General features: G+C 40.2%; 1 protein-coding gene across 1 annotated transcript in view; it reads left to right on the plus strand.

The window, feature by feature from the left end:
* Positions 1–20,360, plus strand: part of Myo1e (myosin IE) — a 191,603-nt gene that overhangs the window by 118,945 nt on the left and 52,298 nt on the right. The window contains exons 10-16 of the mRNA XM_005316629.5: positions 4,890–5,086; positions 7,974–8,054; positions 8,331–8,417; positions 10,980–11,066; positions 12,029–12,196; positions 13,146–13,231; positions 15,555–15,636. Coding sequence (XP_005316686.1) covers positions 4,890–5,086; positions 7,974–8,054; positions 8,331–8,417; positions 10,980–11,066; positions 12,029–12,196; positions 13,146–13,231; positions 15,555–15,636 — 788 coding nt within the window. The remainder of the gene's footprint in view (positions 1–4,889; positions 5,087–7,973; positions 8,055–8,330; positions 8,418–10,979; positions 11,067–12,028; positions 12,197–13,145; positions 13,232–15,554; positions 15,637–20,360) is intronic.

Genomic DNA, 20,360 nt, shown 5'->3' on the forward strand with positions numbered 1-20,360 from the left:
CTTTACAATCTTCATTCACCTAAAATTCATGAAGAACCAGTGATTGAATTTATGTAAATATGAAAAAGCTCAGTTTGTCCCATGGGTTGGATTAGATTCGATTTCTGTGCACAGAAAGAATATGGACTTTGACTATTGTGTTCACATTCTGATGATCATGTTTAATGATCACATGTGTCATAGTCACATCCTCAAGCCCTGAATGGCCATTTTTACTCTCTAAGAAGAATTCAGGGCCCTTCTTGCAGAGAGACATTATTGATTTCATGTGCCCACAGTCCACCACAAATACCATGCACGTAACTTCTGCCTCTTAGGCATCGACAGCTTTCCAGGCTGTTCTCAGAACCCACACATCCTTTAACCACCCAGGAAGGCATTTCTTCCTTTCTCAGCATTCTTCAAGGATGATAAATTTAGCTGCTTGGTAATAAATAGTATCCCACTCATTGCTGACAATGCAGCGGGGATATTTCCATTCCAAATAAGGTTCTTTTTTATATTTTTGTTTTCTTTTCTCATAAAAGAGGGAAGTTTTACTAACTTCTGATGTCTGTCTGATAAGGATAAATTATGTCTACCAGGGAAAGGGATGGAAAACGATAAATATACAGGGTGGCCATAAAACCTAGGAACATGACCTAGCCATCATGATAATAATGATTGTGTTCCTGTACTTCATGGACTTTATCCTTGACATTTAACAGATGCACTTGTGTGTCCAGGAAGATCATTAACACTTAGTCTTGTCACAGTGGCAACTTTATTTTGGTGGAAGTGTCTGTGGAGATAGACTAGTTTTCTCTTGCTCCTTGGATGGTAAAATCCTTTACTGCTACTTTATGCTTGAGAATGAAGTCATGATGCTGAACCAGCAAGCAGGCCATTGAATAGCTGAGCCAAGAAGGGTTTCATTGCTCACTGAGGTCTGGAGTGAGTAGCCTCCTCTGCCAAATAGGTAAGGCCTGGGGTTGGCAACTGCTTTGAATTTAAGGTGGACAAGCAGTGGACATCAGAATGAGCTTGAAGCCAAGCAGGTCTAACAAAGAAATATGCACCTCTCCCAGTAACGTTCTTTTATCATTGCTGGGTTTTGTTCATTTGGTCATATATTAACACTGTTTAGTGGATATATGGAAAAAGTCCTCCCATGCACCCCTCTGCAGTTAACTAGTTCCCCTCCCCAGCAGTAACTGGAGTTAGGTGTTTAGAGCAGCCACTCACATCCATTCTTTTCCCTGCTTTTGTGTGATAATGGGCACTTATTACACAATATTCTGCAGTTGCTTTTCATATAGCATTTTATTATATCTTAGTGATTATTATTTATCCATTCATAAGGGGTTTTATCCTTGTACAGCTGCAGATCGTTCCTTTGCTTGGTTACATTTTGACTTTGTGACCTCATCATCTGTTGCTATGCATTAGGTAGTTTCTGATATTCTGAATGAACACTACTGAAACGAATAACCTTGATCCATGTTATCTTTCTCCTGTTATCCATGCAACACACCTATAGAGGGAAAGTCTATCCATGCTTTTGTAATCAAAGAAAGCATTTTTCTCTAGCTTTTGTATTGTAGGAAAAAAATTGGTTATGAATCCCATCACAATGGGCCTACTAAAGCAAACTAGGCATGTATTTGACCCTAGACCAAAAGAGATATAGAATTTTCTTAGTCAAATCTTTTGTGTTGCTGAGAAGCCAATCAAACCTCAACTTAGGCACTTATATGCCTGCCAACATCAATGCAGTGAGTGACATACTTTGGGAAAAAAGTTTTTCTTAAGAGGTATTAAATACTAAATTAACCTAAGAAGTTTGTAGACAGAAAAAAAATACTACTTTAATAAAATGAGGAGTAAACGTACAAGTGACAAGGCCCCTTATTTTCAACCCTATGATTAATGGATGAGAAAACACAGAGCCTCAACACCAAAGACAAAGGAACCATATTTACCTTACTATTTTAAAAAAATTATAAAAGAAAGGAATTTTGTTTTGATATGTTTTTTACTTTTCTCTCTTCCCTATACTTCAAATTTAAATGGAAAAATGAAATCCAACTTTGCTTTACACCGTAATGCAATAACAGAAGTCTATTTCTGTTAGTTAAATGTGCTGAAACATTACCTTTTAGCGGGTTCTTCTTATTTTACATGACTCTGAATAACTACACTAAAGTTGCAACATTTTAATTAATCGTTACTTCACCCCTCCCCTCATCTTCCCTAAGCCTCCAAGCTTCCTTGCTGACACTCTCAGAAGCAGCCACGCTCACCCACCCTCATGGAATTCATAGCTTGGTGGAAGTCAATATAAGTGGCCCTATAATTTTAGCACCAGGGCAGCCACTGAAAAAAATATGAGGCTATAAAAGCTTGTTCTTGAAGAACATGGCATGGATTTTTTCCAAACCAAGTATATATTTCCTCCCTAGTCTTCATAGCTGTTTCCCTAAGCTTGTGGCTCTGGTTCTTGGCCAAATTCCATGCCTTGTTTTTCAAGTGCCTGCAGTCTTTTAGCCATGCCTGCTCTATGGAAGAATTACAAGAGGTGGAAGGGTAGCACCTGTCTGTCAGTCACTCTGTCTGGTCTCAAGTACTCTTGTGTTAGCCCTATTTTTGTTTTTTAGCTGAGGTCATGACAATAATAACCAGATATTTTAACTGTGCCTTGGTTTTGGTATGGCTACGAGTTTTGGAGAAGCCCATGCTTATAAAATAGACAAACAATGTAGTTTGCATCAACAGTGAAAGGGGCCCTGGTGGATAGACTATCAACTATTGAGGATGATGTCCATTACCTTTAGTAAAATGGGCCCTCCCCAATGCTGGTGGTAATTACCAGTGTGACAATGAAGGCCTCTTGTACATTGGGTACTAAGGTAAATATCTCTTTAATTTTCACAAGAACCCTATCTGTGTCAGTCTGATGAGTGGACAGCATCTCTCCTTACTCTGTGCAAAGGATGTTTTAGTTCAATGGAAGATACACCCAGATCTCCAGAAGGGTTAGCATTAAAACTAAACTAAAGGAAAGGGCCATCAGCGCATTTGGTTTTCTTCATGTGTCCTTTAGAAAAGGAAGCCCTTCCACCAGTCAAAGCATATACATGATACTCACATACATGATAAATACTCATATACATGATAAATACTCATATACATGATAAATACCTTGTTCTGGCATTACACATTTTCAGTTGCATTCACTGACTTAATCTCTTTGGAAGGTGTGTGCTGAGAAATGTCAACCCATTACATTTTAACACCATCTGTGCACTTCAAACTGATTATCCTTTACCAGGAGGCTTGTGATTTTTGAGCATTATTATAAGGTCTTTAACACAGTCCTTTATCAGAGAATTTTGGTAAAGCTTTATGCAGAAAAAGAAGACTTTTATCCAAGTTCAAAATTTGTGCTTTCATCTGTGAATACCTTTCATTTATAATGGGAAAATCTAGCACTTTTTATGTCCAAGAAAGGTGCCATTTATTCATATTAGAGCATTTTGACAAAAATCAAGAAAATCCCTTCTATATAACTAGTCTTCTTCTTGGTAATTTTCATGGCCCAAAATACGTTGCTAAGCCCTGAGAGTCTGTTTTTCTACCCAAGACCATAACAATTACCCTGCTGCATGTTGTTAGAATAGAATATGTGTGCTGAGACATAAGTGACACCAGTCGCCTCTGTTTCACTCCATCTGCCATCCCCAGGGAAATCTTATTCCAGGGTCCCTCTTTCAAATGTGACCCTCAATGTGGAGCAGGCCTGTTATATTAGGGATGCCTGCTTTTGCCTCCTGCCCAGATATCTCTTACCATTCAAGAACCCAGCACTGAGTCCATCCTAAGTTTTTCATCTTAGCTTTCTGCTACAGCCAATGCTGTCAACAGTGTAGACCACCTCCCAACCACAGCTCCTGCATTCCTGCTTCTTTATCTTTGCATATCCCTTTCCCCTCTCCACATCTATACAAATCCTGTTCATCTTTTCAGGCCTGGCCCAAATGCCACACCTTCCTATCTACCCCAGCAAGTAGCAATATCCTCCTATTCTAAATTCCTGCAGAACTCTGTCTGTGAAGGAGGGTTGTTTAGTAAACTGTCTTTTTTTTTTTTTTTTTTAAAGAGAGAGTGAGAGAGGAGAGAGAGAGAGAGAGAGAGAATTTTTTTAATATTTATTTTTTAGTTCTCAGCGGACACAACATCTTTGTTGGTATGTGGTGCTGAGGATCGAACCCGGGCCGCACGCATGCCAGGCGAGCGCTCTACCGCTTGAGCCACATCCCCAGCCCCTAGTAAACTGTCTTTACCCATCTAGATTTTCTTCAAGATTTCTTAAATATTTTGTATTCTTTCCTTATTTCATAACACATGGTAAGCACTTAGCCAGTAGGTGATTGGTTGTAGTTATTAGTTCAATGATAACAGGTACTTCCAGGTCTTTGGAAATGATGCTGTGAAAACATTGCGCCAAAAAGGAAGAAAACAATATTTGAGCCAAAGAAATGTTTTTTAATTGAGTTCCTTCCAGGCTGCCTTGCTGAAGACTTGGATAGATGTCCATTTTCAGCACTTCACTGTGATCTCAGTAGGAGGGATTGGCCTACCATCCTTCTGGGATCACTGATCTGTATGGAGATCTCCGTCGTCATAAGGATTTATTTATGTAATAGAATGGCCATGAAAAATGAAGTAGGTGGATGTGTGTGGGATTGCTGATAAGCAGCCTTCAGAAGAGTGGAAGTTTCAGGGGGTGGAAGGTGCCTTGTGTCCATAAATTATGCACACACACAAATGCCTCCATGTGTTTGGAAGATGAGTTGGGAGATGAGTTGTTACTTCTGTAAGATAATCATGTTTTGTTTTATGTTCGATAGTCTTGGCTTTTCCTGCATATCTGCTGGGCATAAACCAGGACCGGTTAAAAGAGAAACTAACGAGCCGACAGATGGATAGCAAGTGGGGAGGCAAGTCGGAATCCATCCATGTGACCCTCAATGTGGAGCAGGCCTGTTACACTAGGGATGCACTTGCCAAGGCCCTGCACGCCCGTGTCTTTGATTTCTTGGTGGAAGTAAGTAAACATAAGTTGACATCAGTGATGTTCAGATTTTATCTATAAGGAGTAAAACTAAGGGTTTTGATTCGTTATATATATATATATATATTTTTTTTAAATTGTTGATGGACTTTTATTTTATTTATTTATATGTGGTGCTGAGAATCGAACCCAGTGCCTCACATCTGCTAGGCAAGCACTCTACACTGAACTACAAACCCAGCCCTCATTCTTTGTAATCAAGATCTTACTTTTTCACTTTCTATCCTTTCACTCTGGTGCTGTGGAATCCTGCTTTTCCTCCTAGAATTGTTCAGCAAGACACATTAGCTAAACCTAAACAGTTTTTTCTGGTCAAAACATTTTAAAAGGCCAAGTCTAGTGACTCAGAAAAAGAGGAAACCCATGGTCCTGAACCTTTCTCAACTTGGGAGCCTACAGGTTTAGTAATGTGGCATTTATCATGTTGATTTGTGACCAATCAATCCACAACACAGCAGTTTGAAACAATAAGCATTTATTTTTCTCACAATTTCTCACAATTCATGTATTTGCAATTGGCCCAGCCTGGAGTCCTGACTCAAAGATCAGGTTGAAGGGTTAAGGATACTATGAAAGATGCCTTCCATGGTTGTTGGCGGGAGGCTTCAGTTCCTTGCTACATGGGCCACCACATGGAGTTGTTTGAATATCCTTACAACTTGGCTGATGGTTTTCCCGAGTACATGAATTAAGAGAGAGAGCATGAGTAATGAGCCACAAGTTTTTTATGTCCTCGTCTTGGATTTAAGTATTATCACTTCGCCACAATTTAGTCCATTAGAAGCAAGTAATAAGTATAGTCCACACTAAAGAGGAGGAGAATTAGGCTCCACTTTTCAAAGGAAGGAATACCAGAGACTTTTTGGATATATTTTTAAATGATCACCGTTGCTTTTTATTGTGGCATAATCATACACACTTGCCTGCATATGCATGTCGTGTATATGTACATATAAGACATGTATATTCCGAAATTTAGTCTTTTAGCTTCGTAGAGCTGCCAATGCTATTCGATGTCAATCACTGAAACCTCTAATGCTAGAATAATAGCAAACATTTAGGTAGCAGTACGTACCACACACTGTTCAATTGTTTTAGAAAAAAATACCTCATTTATTTCTTACAACAACTCTGTAGTCTAGATATTATTTCTAATTTCCAGATAAATCAGTGAAGCACAAAGAAGCTAAGGAATTTTCCCAATGCTGCACTGCTATTATATGGTTTTTATAGGAGCTTGTAGATATCTAGCTCTTCTACTTCTTTGTCTTAATGTATTCAGGCTAGATGGAAATCCTAGGGAAACCCTGGTCAAGGGACACAGCAATGCCACTGGATCCAAGGAGTCTATTTTTGAACCCAAATGGAAACACCTATAAAGCTTAGGAAGGGTTAAGGTCGGGTAGGGTGACTTTGTGTCCTCCTTGTAGCTATTTGAAGGATAAGATTGCTTGGGAAGGTCAGGGTCTTGCGTTTAACTTCATTTCACCAAGCAGGGAGTCTGAAGACTGGTGGATTTGCTCAAGGCCTGGGATGAGAAAGATGCAAACTGGGACTAGAACCCACAGCTCTTGGCTCTATTCAGGGTACCTTTCAGCATTAGACTTCCCACCTTCCTTCCTGTCATTCCTCATTTTTTTTTCTTTTTTTCAGTAAATGTGGATGAATGCCTATGTAATTAGCATAATTTAAGCTGACATGTACTGCTGAATATGGTATATCACTATTAGCTCACCAAAAAAAAAAAAAAAGCACCATTTTTCTTTGCCTGGAGAACATATTTGATACTCCAAACTTCAGGTGGTTGCCATCTCGGATTCCTTTGTTCTCTGCCTCCCTTATAACCCCCCTCTATTCTATACCTATTAAAAATTAAGAGCAGAATTCACTTACTGCTTTTCCTTTTTTTTTTTTTTTTTTTTGGTTTGTTTGTTTGCTTGTTGTTTTTGGTGCTGGGGATTGAACCCAGGGCCTTGTGCATACAAGGCAAGCACTCTACCAACTGAGCTATATCCCCAGCCCCCCACATACTGCTTTTCCTCTGTATACCCTATTAATTTTTTTAGAATTAAAATAGACATTATCCCTCTAAAGAAAAAAAGAAAAGAATTAAGTCTATTTCATCAGACTTACAGGTTGTTATTAAGTCTATTTCATTGAATTGCATGGTCTTTTGTCACAGTGATCAAGAACCCAGATTTAGAAATCACAGTGCTTAAACTAAATCCTGAACCTTGCTTCTTGGCCAGTGCAATTGTAGGCACTCATCTGGAAAATGGGGATAATAGTGGCATCAAAGCCATTGTGAGAATCATAATGAGTATTAAGTATTGCCCGGCACAGGTGATACTCAAATACGTAAACTGCACTTACTACCAATTTAAAATAATTGCTGTTATTATCTATACACAGTTTACTATCTATCCCTATAATCTCCTGGGAGAAGGGACTCTCGCCCTTGGTATCCTTGGCATATTGTGTTATATGATCATTAAGTGACTGTAGAATGGGGACAATGGAAATGACATTTACAGATTTTTGTAATATCGTGAATCATGTGAAATAGGTTTTCCTTCGAACATCCAAGATGACATTTTCTTCTAATTTCCAAGACTTCCTGAGAAAACTGCCAGAAAGTAATGGTTTTCATCATTAAGTGAACATTTTTAGCTACTGCAGTATTTAGGATCCTAGTGGTTTTCCAAAGCACTTGACATTGCACTGAGACCTTTTTAAAGCAAGTCACCTGTCTTCACATTGTCCTCTGTTTCCAGGGTGCAGTAGTCCCACCCTCCCCCAAATGCCTGTTTTTAATATGATCGAAAAGGAGTTAATTGCCCTGTTGTGTGCTTTCTCCTAGTCCATCAATAAAGCCATGGAGAAGGACCATGAAGAATATAACATTGGCGTCCTGGACATCTATGGTTTTGAAATATTCCAGGTAAGGCCAGCTTGAATAATAGGAGATTGGAGGTCTGCAATAAATAATTTAACAATGAAGAAAGAAAAAAAAAGCTCATTTTTGCTTTTGTGAGTTCTTCATGTACCTTTACTAAATTAATTTCTCCTAAATATAAATTATGCTTCTTTCTATTGATGCATTCAACATTGCTATTAAAGCTTTTCACTTTGAGACATTTCTCTAAATCACTAAGAAATGACTTTTAAATAATTTTGAAAAATTATTACAGGCAACTACTTTTTTTTTCCTCCCCAGAAAAATGGCTTTGAACAGTTTTGCATCAATTTTGTTAATGAGAAATTACAGCAGATTTTTATTGAACTGACATTAAAGGCGGAACAGGTAAGCAGTCTCTCTCCTTCATCCTGTTCTATTCTAATTTGGTTTAAGGGGTATAGATTTGTTCTTTGATAATAGATTCAGGTTTCAGTCTTGTATTAGGAAATATACCTAATAAAGTCATGCAGAAAAACCATATGCCATTGTGGCATTTTAGTTTATGAAATATAAATACCATCTGCTACACTTTCTTTTTCCTTCGGCAAAGGATGCTGTGAAGTTGGACTTATGACTGGCTGTTTTTACTATACTCTGACTCATTGACCAAGTGGAAAATGGGAGCCTAGTTCTAACCCCAGTTGTCTATGCATATACTGTGTACCCAAGGAGAAACTTGGTTTTCTCAGATTCACAGCACTCCCAATCTCCCCTAAAAGTAAATGTATTTTTAACAAAATTGGCATTTTAATTCTCATTTGAGGAAACATGTCTTGCTGATAGCATCTTCTAAAAGTTCATTGCAGTTTCCATCTCATTCCTGATGCCAGCTTGTCTTAGATTCCTAGGGCCACCATAAGGAGGTACAAACTAGGTGGCTTTAAAAACAGCAGACATTTCTTCTCTTGCAGTTCTGGAGCTCAGAGTCTGAAATCAGGGGTCACATTCTCTTCAAAGAATTGGGAGAGAATCCTTCCTAGATTCCTAAGATTCTTCCTCCTCCAGTTTCTGGTGGCTTCTGATACTCCTTGGCTGTGGCAGTATAACCGCAGGCTCTGTCTCATCTCCTGTATCTTTCTGTCCAAGCCTCCCTCTTCCTTTCCTTCTCTTTCTCTCTCTCTCTCTCTCTCTCTCTCTCTCTCTCTCTCTCTCTCTCTCTTTTCTTCTTCTCTTTCTCTATCCCCACCCCACCCTCGTGTGTGTGTGTGTGTGTGTGTGTGTGTGTGTGTGTGTGTGTTTGCTTTGTGGTACTAGGGAAACCCAGTAGTGGCCACCTAAGCCTGAGCTACACTCCAACCCCTTTTATTTTATTTTGAGACAGGGTCTCCCTAAGTTGCTGAGGCTGGCTTTGAACTTGCAATCCTCCTGCCTCAGCCTCCTGAGTCACTGGGATTAAGTATGCACCACTGTGTTCAGTTTCCTTCTTTCTTTTTTAAAGACACCAATCTTAGGATTTAGGGGTTACTCTAAGTTCAGAATGATTTAATCATGAGATCCTTAAATAATTAAATCTACAAAGATCTTATTTCCAAACCTCATATTCTGAGGTTCTGGGTGAATATGAAATTTAGTGGGATACTATTCCAGCTCCTCCACATATCAAAGGCTATTTGGGGGTAATTTAGTGATTGTGTTTTTGCCTCTGCTTAAGAAACTACAGTAACCAGTATTTCACACAAAGCTCTGCCCTGGGATCCTGGCCCTTCCCAGTGCAGAGGAGACAACCAAGGTGGGGAGTTGAGATGAAAGTAGCAGGAACTGAATCGTATAGGTATTTTATAGGGTGTCACTCAGACTCTTTTAATTTTATGATAAGTTTTGTGGGGACCCATTTGAAGAATTCTGAGTATGGAGTGATGTGATCTGCTTCGATTTTTGTGTTTTTGAAAAGGTTGTTCTTGCTCTATTAACTTTAAATAGTAGAGTAATTCAGGGAAAACTGTACCAAAGTAGAAGGTTAAAGTCCAGTTAGGAGACTGCCTGTGGGAAACCAAGCAAGAAATGGTGGGGGCTTAGACAACAATGGTAGCAGGGCCAGTGGTAACATGGTAAAGGGCAGGCAGGTTCAGTACATATTTTGGAGCATGGACCCAAGAGGACCAGATCAAAATAACTGGCAATACTCTTAAGAAAGAAAGTAATCAGGGACATTACGACTCCTTAGATTTATAGCTTGAATGACAGGGCCAATAGCACAACTGTTTACTGAAGGCTCAGATTAGAAGAACAGTTGACTGGAAACAGTGGGAGACGAGGAAATAGAACTCCTCTCAATATTAAATTTGAGAGGCCTACTGTACATTTACCTGGAGATTCCAAAACAGGGAATATATGAGTTTAGAACTCACTGCTGAGGTGTAGACTAGAAAAATAAATCCAAGTCTCATTAGTTTTTATGTGTTATTCAAAGCCACTTGATTGTTTGCAGTAACTTAGAAAAGGAGGGCTAAAAAATCAAGACAGCTGGAAGATTGAGTCCTAAGACTCTCCATTCTATATCAAGGTCTGGAAAGAAGAAATAATCTAACAAAGGAGAAGAACCAGCACAGTGTGGTTCTTCACATGGTGTTCATCACATTAAATGGCAACTGATCTGATTAGAGAACCTTTTCTTTAGGTACCTTGATGCTAATCTGTACTACCGTCCTATGTTTACACCAAAGAGAGATTTCTTTGTTTTATTTGTAACGGGATCAAATAGATTAAACAATATTAAATTATCATTTTTGTCGATGAAAAACAATTGTATTATTGCAATTTCATATGGTTTAAACTAAACATAAAAATTACCAAGTTATGAAATGTTCCTTTCCTATCACCTCTTGTAAAATAAGAAATTACAGTTCCTAGTCTTTGTTGAAGGGCATTCACAGTGATTTATGTGAGTACCTGGTTTTTGTCATACAGGAAGAATATGTTCAAGAGGGAATAAGATGGACACCCATTGAGTACTTTAATAACAAAATCGTGTGCGACCTCATAGAGAACAAAGTTGTGAGTATGGGTTTGGTGTATTTTTTCCCTGGTTTACATGAAGTAGTTTGTGTGCTCTGTTTTATTGTTTTAGAACAGGCAAATTAACAACTCCAATTTATATAGAACACTTAACAGTTACTTTGGGTTTCTGTTTATGTGTGCGTGTGAAAACAGAACAGTAAAGTTTTATTCTTGTGGTAAATATGACATGTGTATGAGCAAAATGTCAATATGCAAATGGAAGTTGCTGCTGAATTCTAGAAGATAGCCATCACTTATGTTGATAACATAGTTTATAAAGAGCAATAAAACAGGCCCTGTCTTCAAGTCTATTGTAATAAATGGTTCATAAGAAAATAAAAGCTGTGTAGACAGAGAGCGTTAAAGAATTGTTTCTGATTGTTTGGTTGGTTTTTTAACAAAAAGGAAAAAACAACAAATACTCATGACATCCATAGACATCTGGTCATTAAATAAACTAGTGTGTCAGAGCAGGGAAATAATAAATATGTGTAAAACATGAGGAATGTTTATAAAAGACTGCTAAATGAAAAAAAAAAGTAATGCACAATAGCAAGTAGATGGTGTAACTGCACCAGCAGTATCAATATAAATGACAGGCTGAGAGAGAATATTAAGAAATGAATTAGGGTCAAAGACATATGTTTTAATTTTTATTTTGGCCTGTTAAAGTCAAACAAGTATGAATACGAGTGAGCAGATAATGATCTGTATATGACTTTAAATAAACTTGAGGGAGTTAAACAGCTTCTTGGAAAATGGATCTTGGACCATCTGGAGCCAAGTCATAAGTGATGACTCCCTGTTTAGGATTAAGTACATTAATGCCTGAAGATGAAGACTGACTTTAAAGATGGTACCTTAGCTTTAGGAAGCAGTTTCCTTGCTTAAGGGCCAATTGGCACTAGGTATTTTTAGAAGGATCAGTGACGGGGGGCCTTGCCTTCTTGGTCCGGCAGAACCCTCCTGGGATCATGAGCATCCTGGATGACGTGTGTGCCACCATGCACGCTGTGGGCGAGGGGGCCGATCAGACACTGCTCCAGAAGCTCCAGATGCAGATTGGGAACCATGAACACTTCAACAGCTGGAACCAAGGCTTCATTATTCACCACTACGCTGGGAAGGTAGGGCCAGTGACCTGGGTCCAGCAGGAGAGGGAAGTGATCCATTTTAATGTCTTACTGTTGGGTCTGTGATCTGTTTTTTCATGAAGCAAATGAGATCCATGTCCATATGCCTCATTGCATTTTATTCATTCAACAAATAGTACCCATGAAGTATTTGAGGAGAAAAAACAAAATACTGTTTACACTACTGCATATTTTTAAAGCTTGAATCACCCTGGTACATACAGTAATGCAGGAATGGATTTTTGTCTTGACCTTGCTGAACTCACAAACTTGCATTCCTTGCCTGCCCATGCCCACTGAGAATATAAATCAGACCCAAAGTTCACTTTGGTGTTTGTTCTCATGAAATACATGAGTCTTAGGTGCTTACTGAGTGCCAGGCTCTGTAGAGGGTGCTGGTGTGACGTTTGTTCATGGCTGTTGGGGACTTCCTGGTCCTATGGAAAGCCACTAGTCTCATCTTTTATCTCAGCCTGTCCCTTGTTAACCAAGGTCTCCAAGCAGGAGTTTCTGGCCAGATTGGGGCAACTCCAATAATCATTTCTGGGAAGAATTACAAAGATACAGATGACGTGGCCCATTGCAATGAGGAGTTTCACTGTTATTCTGTCTTGCGTAAAATTTAGGAAAAGAATTAGATTTATTGCTTAAATATCCCTGTGGATTCCTTGAAGAAAGGGCATGTGATCTGAGAGATGGAGTCCTGGTCACAGGTCATTGGGGCCATCTGGGCAACCAGATATTCATCAGTATCTGCAGGCCATCTCCAGCTAACACAGCCCTCAAGTGACAGTCTGTGGTCAAATCCCAATGCTACATCTAGAAACACATTCTGGTGAGGATAGCCATGCCCCTGGGAGGTTTTGTTTTATTTTGTTTGTTTGTTTTTGATCCAAAGAAAAACTTGAAGGATAAAATTAGATTTCTTTCCATTCTTATCCAGGTATCCTATGACATGGATGGCTTTTGTGAAAGGAACCGTGATGTACTTTTTATGGATCTAATCGAACTCATGCAGAGCAGCGAGCTGTAAGTGTTATTTGCCTTATCTAATGTGTCATACAGGTTTGACATTTTCAATATTAAAACAAACTTGTAGTATTGGAGTGTTAGTGTTTTTGCTCCCCTGAACTGTCAAGTCTGGATTATGATTCAACTATTGGTTTTTCAAAATAGTGTTCCTTTTTCTAATCTCAATCTCTCCCTTGTGCCCCTAATCCTTCCTGTACCCAAATTCCAAATGCTGTATTTGTATGCCTAACTTCTACTGTTATCCAGGAGGAGGGGCCACACCGGGTTCAGATCGGGTGGCCATTTATGACCACTTACGAGTGGAACAACCTGCTTCTGTGATATTGTGCCCTGGGAACAAAGGCAAAAGAATTTCCATTGTTGCTTAGTCTTAAAGATAACTAGTGGCTTAACAAGATCTAAGTTAACCTGAGTTCCTGAGGTACTGGGAGCCCAAGAATTCTGGGAAGGGCAACTAAAATGGATTGATTTAAAGATCCATTTTAACTCCCTAGGCCCTGTGCAGGCTATGGGGTAGAGCTCTCAGCACCAGCTCTGTGTCCCTGAGGTCCTGGCTGATGGATAAGGAGATGTAATGTTGATGAGTGGCCCATATGTGCCAGGCAAGTGCATTGTTCCCTGCAGCCTTCCAGATCTTAGAGTTCTTAGAGCTGCTTTCCATTAAGACTGCCCTTTCGGTCTCTGTTACTTACACTGTCCTGACATCAAGGCTGACTTCTCTAACTAACAGCACAGGTTCTGGTAACTTTCTAAGAACATCCTAACTGCCATGAAAGTAAAACAGAGCTTCCTTTTCAGGTCTTGGTCAGAAGTCATTTTGTTCCATTTATACCACCCACATCCCTCCCCACTCTCCTACCCCCGTGCCCTCACCTCCTCACACAGACACTACCACCTTTGAGATGTCAGATTTCTTTTCATTCAAAGCACATAAAATCAATTTGTTCTTCTCTAACAAGGTCAGGTAAGCCGCAAGTCCTGACTTGTGGGTTTTATAGCAGCCAGGTGAAGACTCGCTTCCAGAGGTAGTTTTTAATTATTAAAATTCCTGTCAAGTTCAAGAGCTATGGATGGCTCCACATAAACTCCTGTCATATAGACACAGCACACTGTTTTGTAAGCATATTAGCTGCACATGTCTATAATTATGTCTGGTCAAGTTACAAGCAGATTGCTGCCAGGCTCGGTGGCACACATCTATAATCCCAGCAGCTGAGGAGGCTGAGGCAGGAGGATTGTGAGTTCAAAGCCAGCCTCAGCAAAAGTGAGGTGCTAAGCAACTCAGCAAGACCTGTCTCCAAATAAAATACAAAATAGGACTAGGAATGTGGCTTAGTGGTCGAGTGCCCCTGAGTTCAATCCCCAGTACTCCATCCACCCCCCAACAAAAAGCAGGTTGTTGGGGAGATTTCAGAGAAAGTTCTAGATACCCCAAAAAGAGGAAACACTCAATGTAACACTCAAACTCATTTCCACTTAAGAGGAAATGAGTTTGAGTGTTACATTGCCAATTTACACGGATCACTTCATTCACTCAGATGGAAAATATTTATTAAGCACCTACTATGTACTATACCATGCTTCTTCAGACACCAGAGGCACTAAGGTGACTAAGACACTGTCCATACCTGGCTCCTATGTCTGTTGAAGCAGGCATGTTGGTTCAAGCAGCTCAGTTTCAACTACTGAGGACTAACATCCAGCCCGAGAAGCATTAGAAACCTGATACAGCTCCACTTGGAATCATTCATAGAGCAGTTTGTGAAGGTTTTCTGTATGGGGGTGAAGACTGGGGGCTAATGGCATTTGTGAGCAGAGGACACTGCTGTTAAGTACCTTCCAATGTGTAGAACACCCACTCCCAACAAAGAATTATCCAGCTGTGACCATCAGCTCCTGCCCAGGTTCATAATCCCTGCTCCATAGCACAGTGGCCTCTTCACTGAATCTAGATATTCCACACAATTCCTTAAGCTCCTGTTTGTTTTGGCAAACACATATCCGCTTGCCTCTGTTGTATTCTATGACCTAGGTATACCTCACATCCAGTGGGTAGAGATGTTCCAAAGCCGGGCTTTAAGGGTTTTTCAGGCTGAGACTCTGAGATACTTACATGTTAGAAATCCTTCTTTGTGTCTTGTGTTCGTAGTTCATTTCTCCTGAGTCACTTCTTTCTGGCTCGCACTGTGAGTCGGAGGGTCTCTCAGTGGCCAAGGTTATGTGTTTCTGGACAGTGCCCCACCCCTTTTTCTACAGAAGTAAGCTTTTACCCACCAAGGCACTTATAGATTGCTAACCTATTCTCTCTCTCCTTTTCCAGACCTTTTATAAAATCTTTATTTCCTGAAAATCTGCAAGCTGACAAGAAAGGACGTCCAACTACTGCTGGAAGTAAAATAAAGGTTTGTTCTATTTGGGAAAGTTCTTAGATTCCTAGAAGAGCTAGAGTTCCTAGTAGTCGGGAACTAAACCCCCAGGCTAGGAGGGGGCAAGTGGATGGCACAGAGATGCCCAGCAGTAATAGGCTACTTGTAAAAAGGTCACAGGATGCCAGCTGAATTTACTTGGCTGTTCTGAAACTCCAATGGGTATTAAGTACCTCATAGCTTAATAGTCAGCAGATGACAACTAGCTACTTTCTTCGGATCTGGAAGAACTTATGTTAAACGATCACAAGTTTTGTGGTTCAGAGCCATGTTTTAGATCTTGATGACAGTTTTCCAGGCCAGGCTCCAAAATTTGCCAAGTATAGAACATTACTTGCCTAAAATTCAGCTTCATCTTTCACGGTGAAGTCTCAATTTAAAAATTTTAAAAGGACTAGGATTGTAGCTCAGTGGTAGAGCACTTGCTTGGCATGTATAAGGCCCTGGGTCTAATTCTTAGCATCACACACAAACCAAAAAAAAAAAAAAAAACCCCAAAAATTCCAACTTGCACCTGGTTTCCTCTACAAAACCTGAAGGCTCCTCTTGGCTGGAATCTTCTACTGCTAAGAGTTTGCAATGATGGTTTTCTTTACTCCAGCCAGGGTCTCTGCCCTCAGGAAGCTTACCAGGTGCTAGGTGGCAGGCTTCCCCCATGAAGTCTTGGAGATGAGGAGCCAGAGAACAGAGCAGCCAGCACCAGTCACGGTATCCATGAGGCTGGGCTTGTCCAGGAGGGCCCCTCCTGCATCCCTCCTCACTGGGTCTTGCAGTCCCCTCCTTGCTGGGAATTGCAGACACATCTGGCCACATGGTGTCTCAAAATCAGAAGGAAGTCTTAGATCTTTCCTGGGGTCTCCTGTGGGTAGTGAGTGTTCTGTGTTATCTGAGCCATTGCCTTGTGAAATTCTTTGTTCCTGATTATGCTCTGAGTTGAGTGGTTATATCAAGCACACTTTATCATCTAACTCTGAGACATAGTCACTTAACTGTTTTCCAAACCATTTCCAGTTAAAAATATTTTCTTGAAAAGCATACCAGTTACATAACTCTCCAACTTTACAATCAAAGAGGTCATTCAGTGATTAATAGTAGGGCTTTGGGCTTCTGATTGCCTATGTTCAATTCCAGTTCTGGCTTTCACTGGCTGTGTGATACCCAGCCTGTTACTTTAACTCTCAGGGCCTCTTTGGCTTATTTGTAAGATGGAGAGTTTAGTACCTATCTCAAGGGGTTTATGTGATGGTTAAATTTAATAATTCATCTAAAGCATTTAACACAGCACTTGAAACATTGTCTGCACAAATGATTGTTAGTTTCTCTTGTATTCCACTCTGTCAGTTCCCTCCCTACATCCTGTTTGTGTCTACTTAATTTTCTTTTTCTATTTTTTTTAATAGTACTAAGAGTTGAACCAAGTACCTACATCCCCAGCCCTTTGCATTTTTTTATCTTGATGCTGGGTCTCTCTAAATTGCTGAGGCTGGCCTTAAACTTGGGGTTCTCCTGCCTCAACCTCCTGAGTCCCTGGGATTGCAGTATGTACCACTGTTTCTGCCTCATCTCTGCTTAATTCTGAGTGGACATTTTTATGTGCATGTGCTGGTTCCCCACAGATGGCCATTTCCTTCTTATTCACTCAGTGTCTAAATCCATGATATCCTTTCACTGAGCCTGCCTGGATAAGCCCAGCCTCATGGATACCGTGACTGGTGCTGGCTGCTCTGTTCTCTGGCTTCTCATCTCCAAGGCTTCATGGGGGAAGCCTGCCACCTAGCACCTGGTAAGCTTCCTGAGGGCAGAGACCCTGGCTGGAGTAAAGGAAACCATCAGTGGAAGGTCATAGTAGTAGAAGATTCCAGCCAAGAGAAGCCTTCAGGTTTTGTAGAGGAAACCAGGTGCAAGTTGGTGCTTGCTTTTTTTTTTTTTTTTTTTCCTTGTATATTTGTGTGATGCTAAGGATTAGACCCTGCAGGGCCTTATATATGCTAGACAAGTGATCTACCACTCAACTACATGTCCAGTCCCTTTGTAGAAATTTTATTTTGAGACAGGGTCTCACTAAGTTGCCCAGGCTTGCCTTGAACCTGGGATCTTCCTGCCCCAGCCTCCTGAGTAACTGGGATTTCAGGCACATGCTCCAATGCCCAGCCTGCTCAGTTTTTGTTGTTTTTTAAGATAGTCTTGCTATGTTGCCTAGATAGACCTCAAACTCCTGGCTCAAGTGATGCTACTATGTCAGGCTCCCAAGTAGCTAGGACTGCAGGCACTGGACATCCCACCTGACTTTACAGGCTATGTTTTGAGCTGGAGGGCAGAGTCCTCTGAGTTATAGGGACATCAAATTCAAAAAGAGCTGGAGAAATTTAGTAGCCATAGGGCAGCCAATGGGATAATCCTCTGCAGCAAAAAGTTGAGGGCAGGGAGTAGATGAAGTTTCTGTGAGGCCTTAGATATTAATGTCTGTGTGAAGTTTCTGACTCATGGCTTCACTTCCAGGTCCTGGATAAGAATTTGCTCTGGGATGGAAAATCTAGTCATAAGACTGTCACATTCAGAGCCAAGAGCCCCAGATCATCAAGGTTGCAAATGACTCACTTTCAAGTGGTCTGGATTATTACCCTATAAACAGAAGAACAAGAATAAGGGCCTTTCTCTCCTCCTATGAACACCTTCCCTTTTTTTCCTTTATATTGGTGTCTTCTTGAATATCCAAAATTGCCACCTTTCTGAGCTACTCCAAATGTTTAAGATGACAGATTATAGGCCATTGTCTAGGGAGGTCAACCTGAAGTCAGCCAGCTTATGTAGAGGGGTCATGCTATATTTTCTCAACCATGATCATACCTTCCTTGGTAGATTGTTGACCTCTGTCTACCTCATGGTCTACCAGGAGTGAAAGTTTCCCTAGTCTTTATGTCTCCTCTAAGACACCTTTTGAAGATACGGAGTCATGACCAAGTGTTATATCTTCAATATCCATAGTATTTTGCAGATGTCATTAAGTATCATTATAATGATTTCCTCAAGATAGAAGCATGGAAAGGATTCCTGAGATCCTTGAAAGAAAGATTAAATTGACATTCAAGGTAGTTCTAGTGTTGGATATTGTTTTCTAATTATTAAAAGATTTAAAACTATAGGATTTAATTTAAATATTCATGTGAGAATGCCCATCAATTTGACTACTAATAAGTATATTATGTCTAACAACACTTGATGCTGAGGCCTCACTGAATTTTATGTTGTGGCTGGAAGAGACCAGTCTGGAAACTAGAGTGAAAGAGGATGCTGGAGGGAAACAGACCAAGCTCCAGGTTGGAGAAGGTGGACTGACCACAGCTTTGTCTGAGTGAGGCTAGAACCCTATAGGGTGGAATGACAGGATGGGTGCAGACATTGTGCAGGTGATTGACTGCTTGATTCCCACCCCCACCCCTGTGCTGGGGATTGAACCTCGGGCCTCATGTATGCTACATCCCTACCCCATGGACTGCTTGAGTTTTTAACATCTAATCCAACATTTAGATTAAGATATTATAGGTTTTCTAGTTTACTTTTCTCGCTGTCCTGTCTTGGGGTTTTCTTTTTGATTCCCTCTGCTGCTGAGAAGTATTATTGGTTCCTTTCTGTCCTAACCTGTGGGCTGACTGAAATCAAAGCTAATCCAGTTACCACTTTGCCACCACCTCAGTTAAGCTGACCCATAGGTGTTGACATTCAGGATGATCCTAATGACTAAGACACATTCCTCTTTGTTGAAATTAATTATTCCACAACCCGATGGCTTCTGTCTAAATCTGGCTCACCCAATTAATTCATTTTCTTGGTACTGGGAACTTAACCCAGGGGCACGTTACCACGGAGATACATCCCCAGCCTTTTTTATTTTTAAATTTGAGACAGGGTCTCACTAAGTTGCTTAAAGCTTTCCTAAGTTACTGAGGCTGTCTTTGAACTTGTGATCCTCCTGCCTCAGCCTCCAAAGTTGCTGGGATTATAGATGTGCACCATGGCACCTGGCCCAGTTAATTCATTTTCTGTCACACCAAATTACTCTTGTTAGGAAGGCAGAATAGCATTGTGGTTGAGAAACATGGACTTGGGTTCAAGCCCTGTTGCTTAAAAATCGTTTCATCTTAAGCAAACCTTTCTTCTATTAAGGCCCAGTTTTCTCACCTGAAAAACAGGAATGATAATAGTAGCTACGATTTAGGGTCTTGTGGGACAAAAGTGACATGATTCATGTGTATACCCCATGACACAAACTCAGTCAACCTTGCCTGTGAGGATTTTGGAAAGAACTATGTCAAGTGACACAAACTTGTGTCACACTTGCCTCTGTCTGCTTTCTGACATTACAGTAAAAAGAAAATGTGCTGCTAACTATTTAGGTAAGACTAAAGAATCTGTGAAGTTTTTTTTTTAATTTGATGCCTTAATTAAATAAAAAATGAGTATCAAAAATTTAGTTTAAAAATTAATAGTTTGAGGACATAAAGAAAAGCTTTATTTACTCTAATCCATTCTGCAGTTTCTTTTCAGCTTCACTTTATATGTTGCAAACATCGTCAGATTTGTTGTCAAGTGCAGTCTATATCATCAAAGAAGATAAACAATTTGCTCTTTCATGAGCCGGTTTCGCTTTAATAGGGCAGCCTCCAGCTCTGTCCTCAATTTCTGGCATTGCAAAAAAAAAT

This window comes from Ictidomys tridecemlineatus, chromosome 5, assembly GCF_052094955.1.
Source record: "Ictidomys tridecemlineatus isolate mIctTri1 chromosome 5, mIctTri1.hap1, whole genome shotgun sequence".
NCBI classification, from domain to species: domain Eukaryota; kingdom Metazoa; phylum Chordata; class Mammalia; order Rodentia; family Sciuridae; genus Ictidomys; species Ictidomys tridecemlineatus.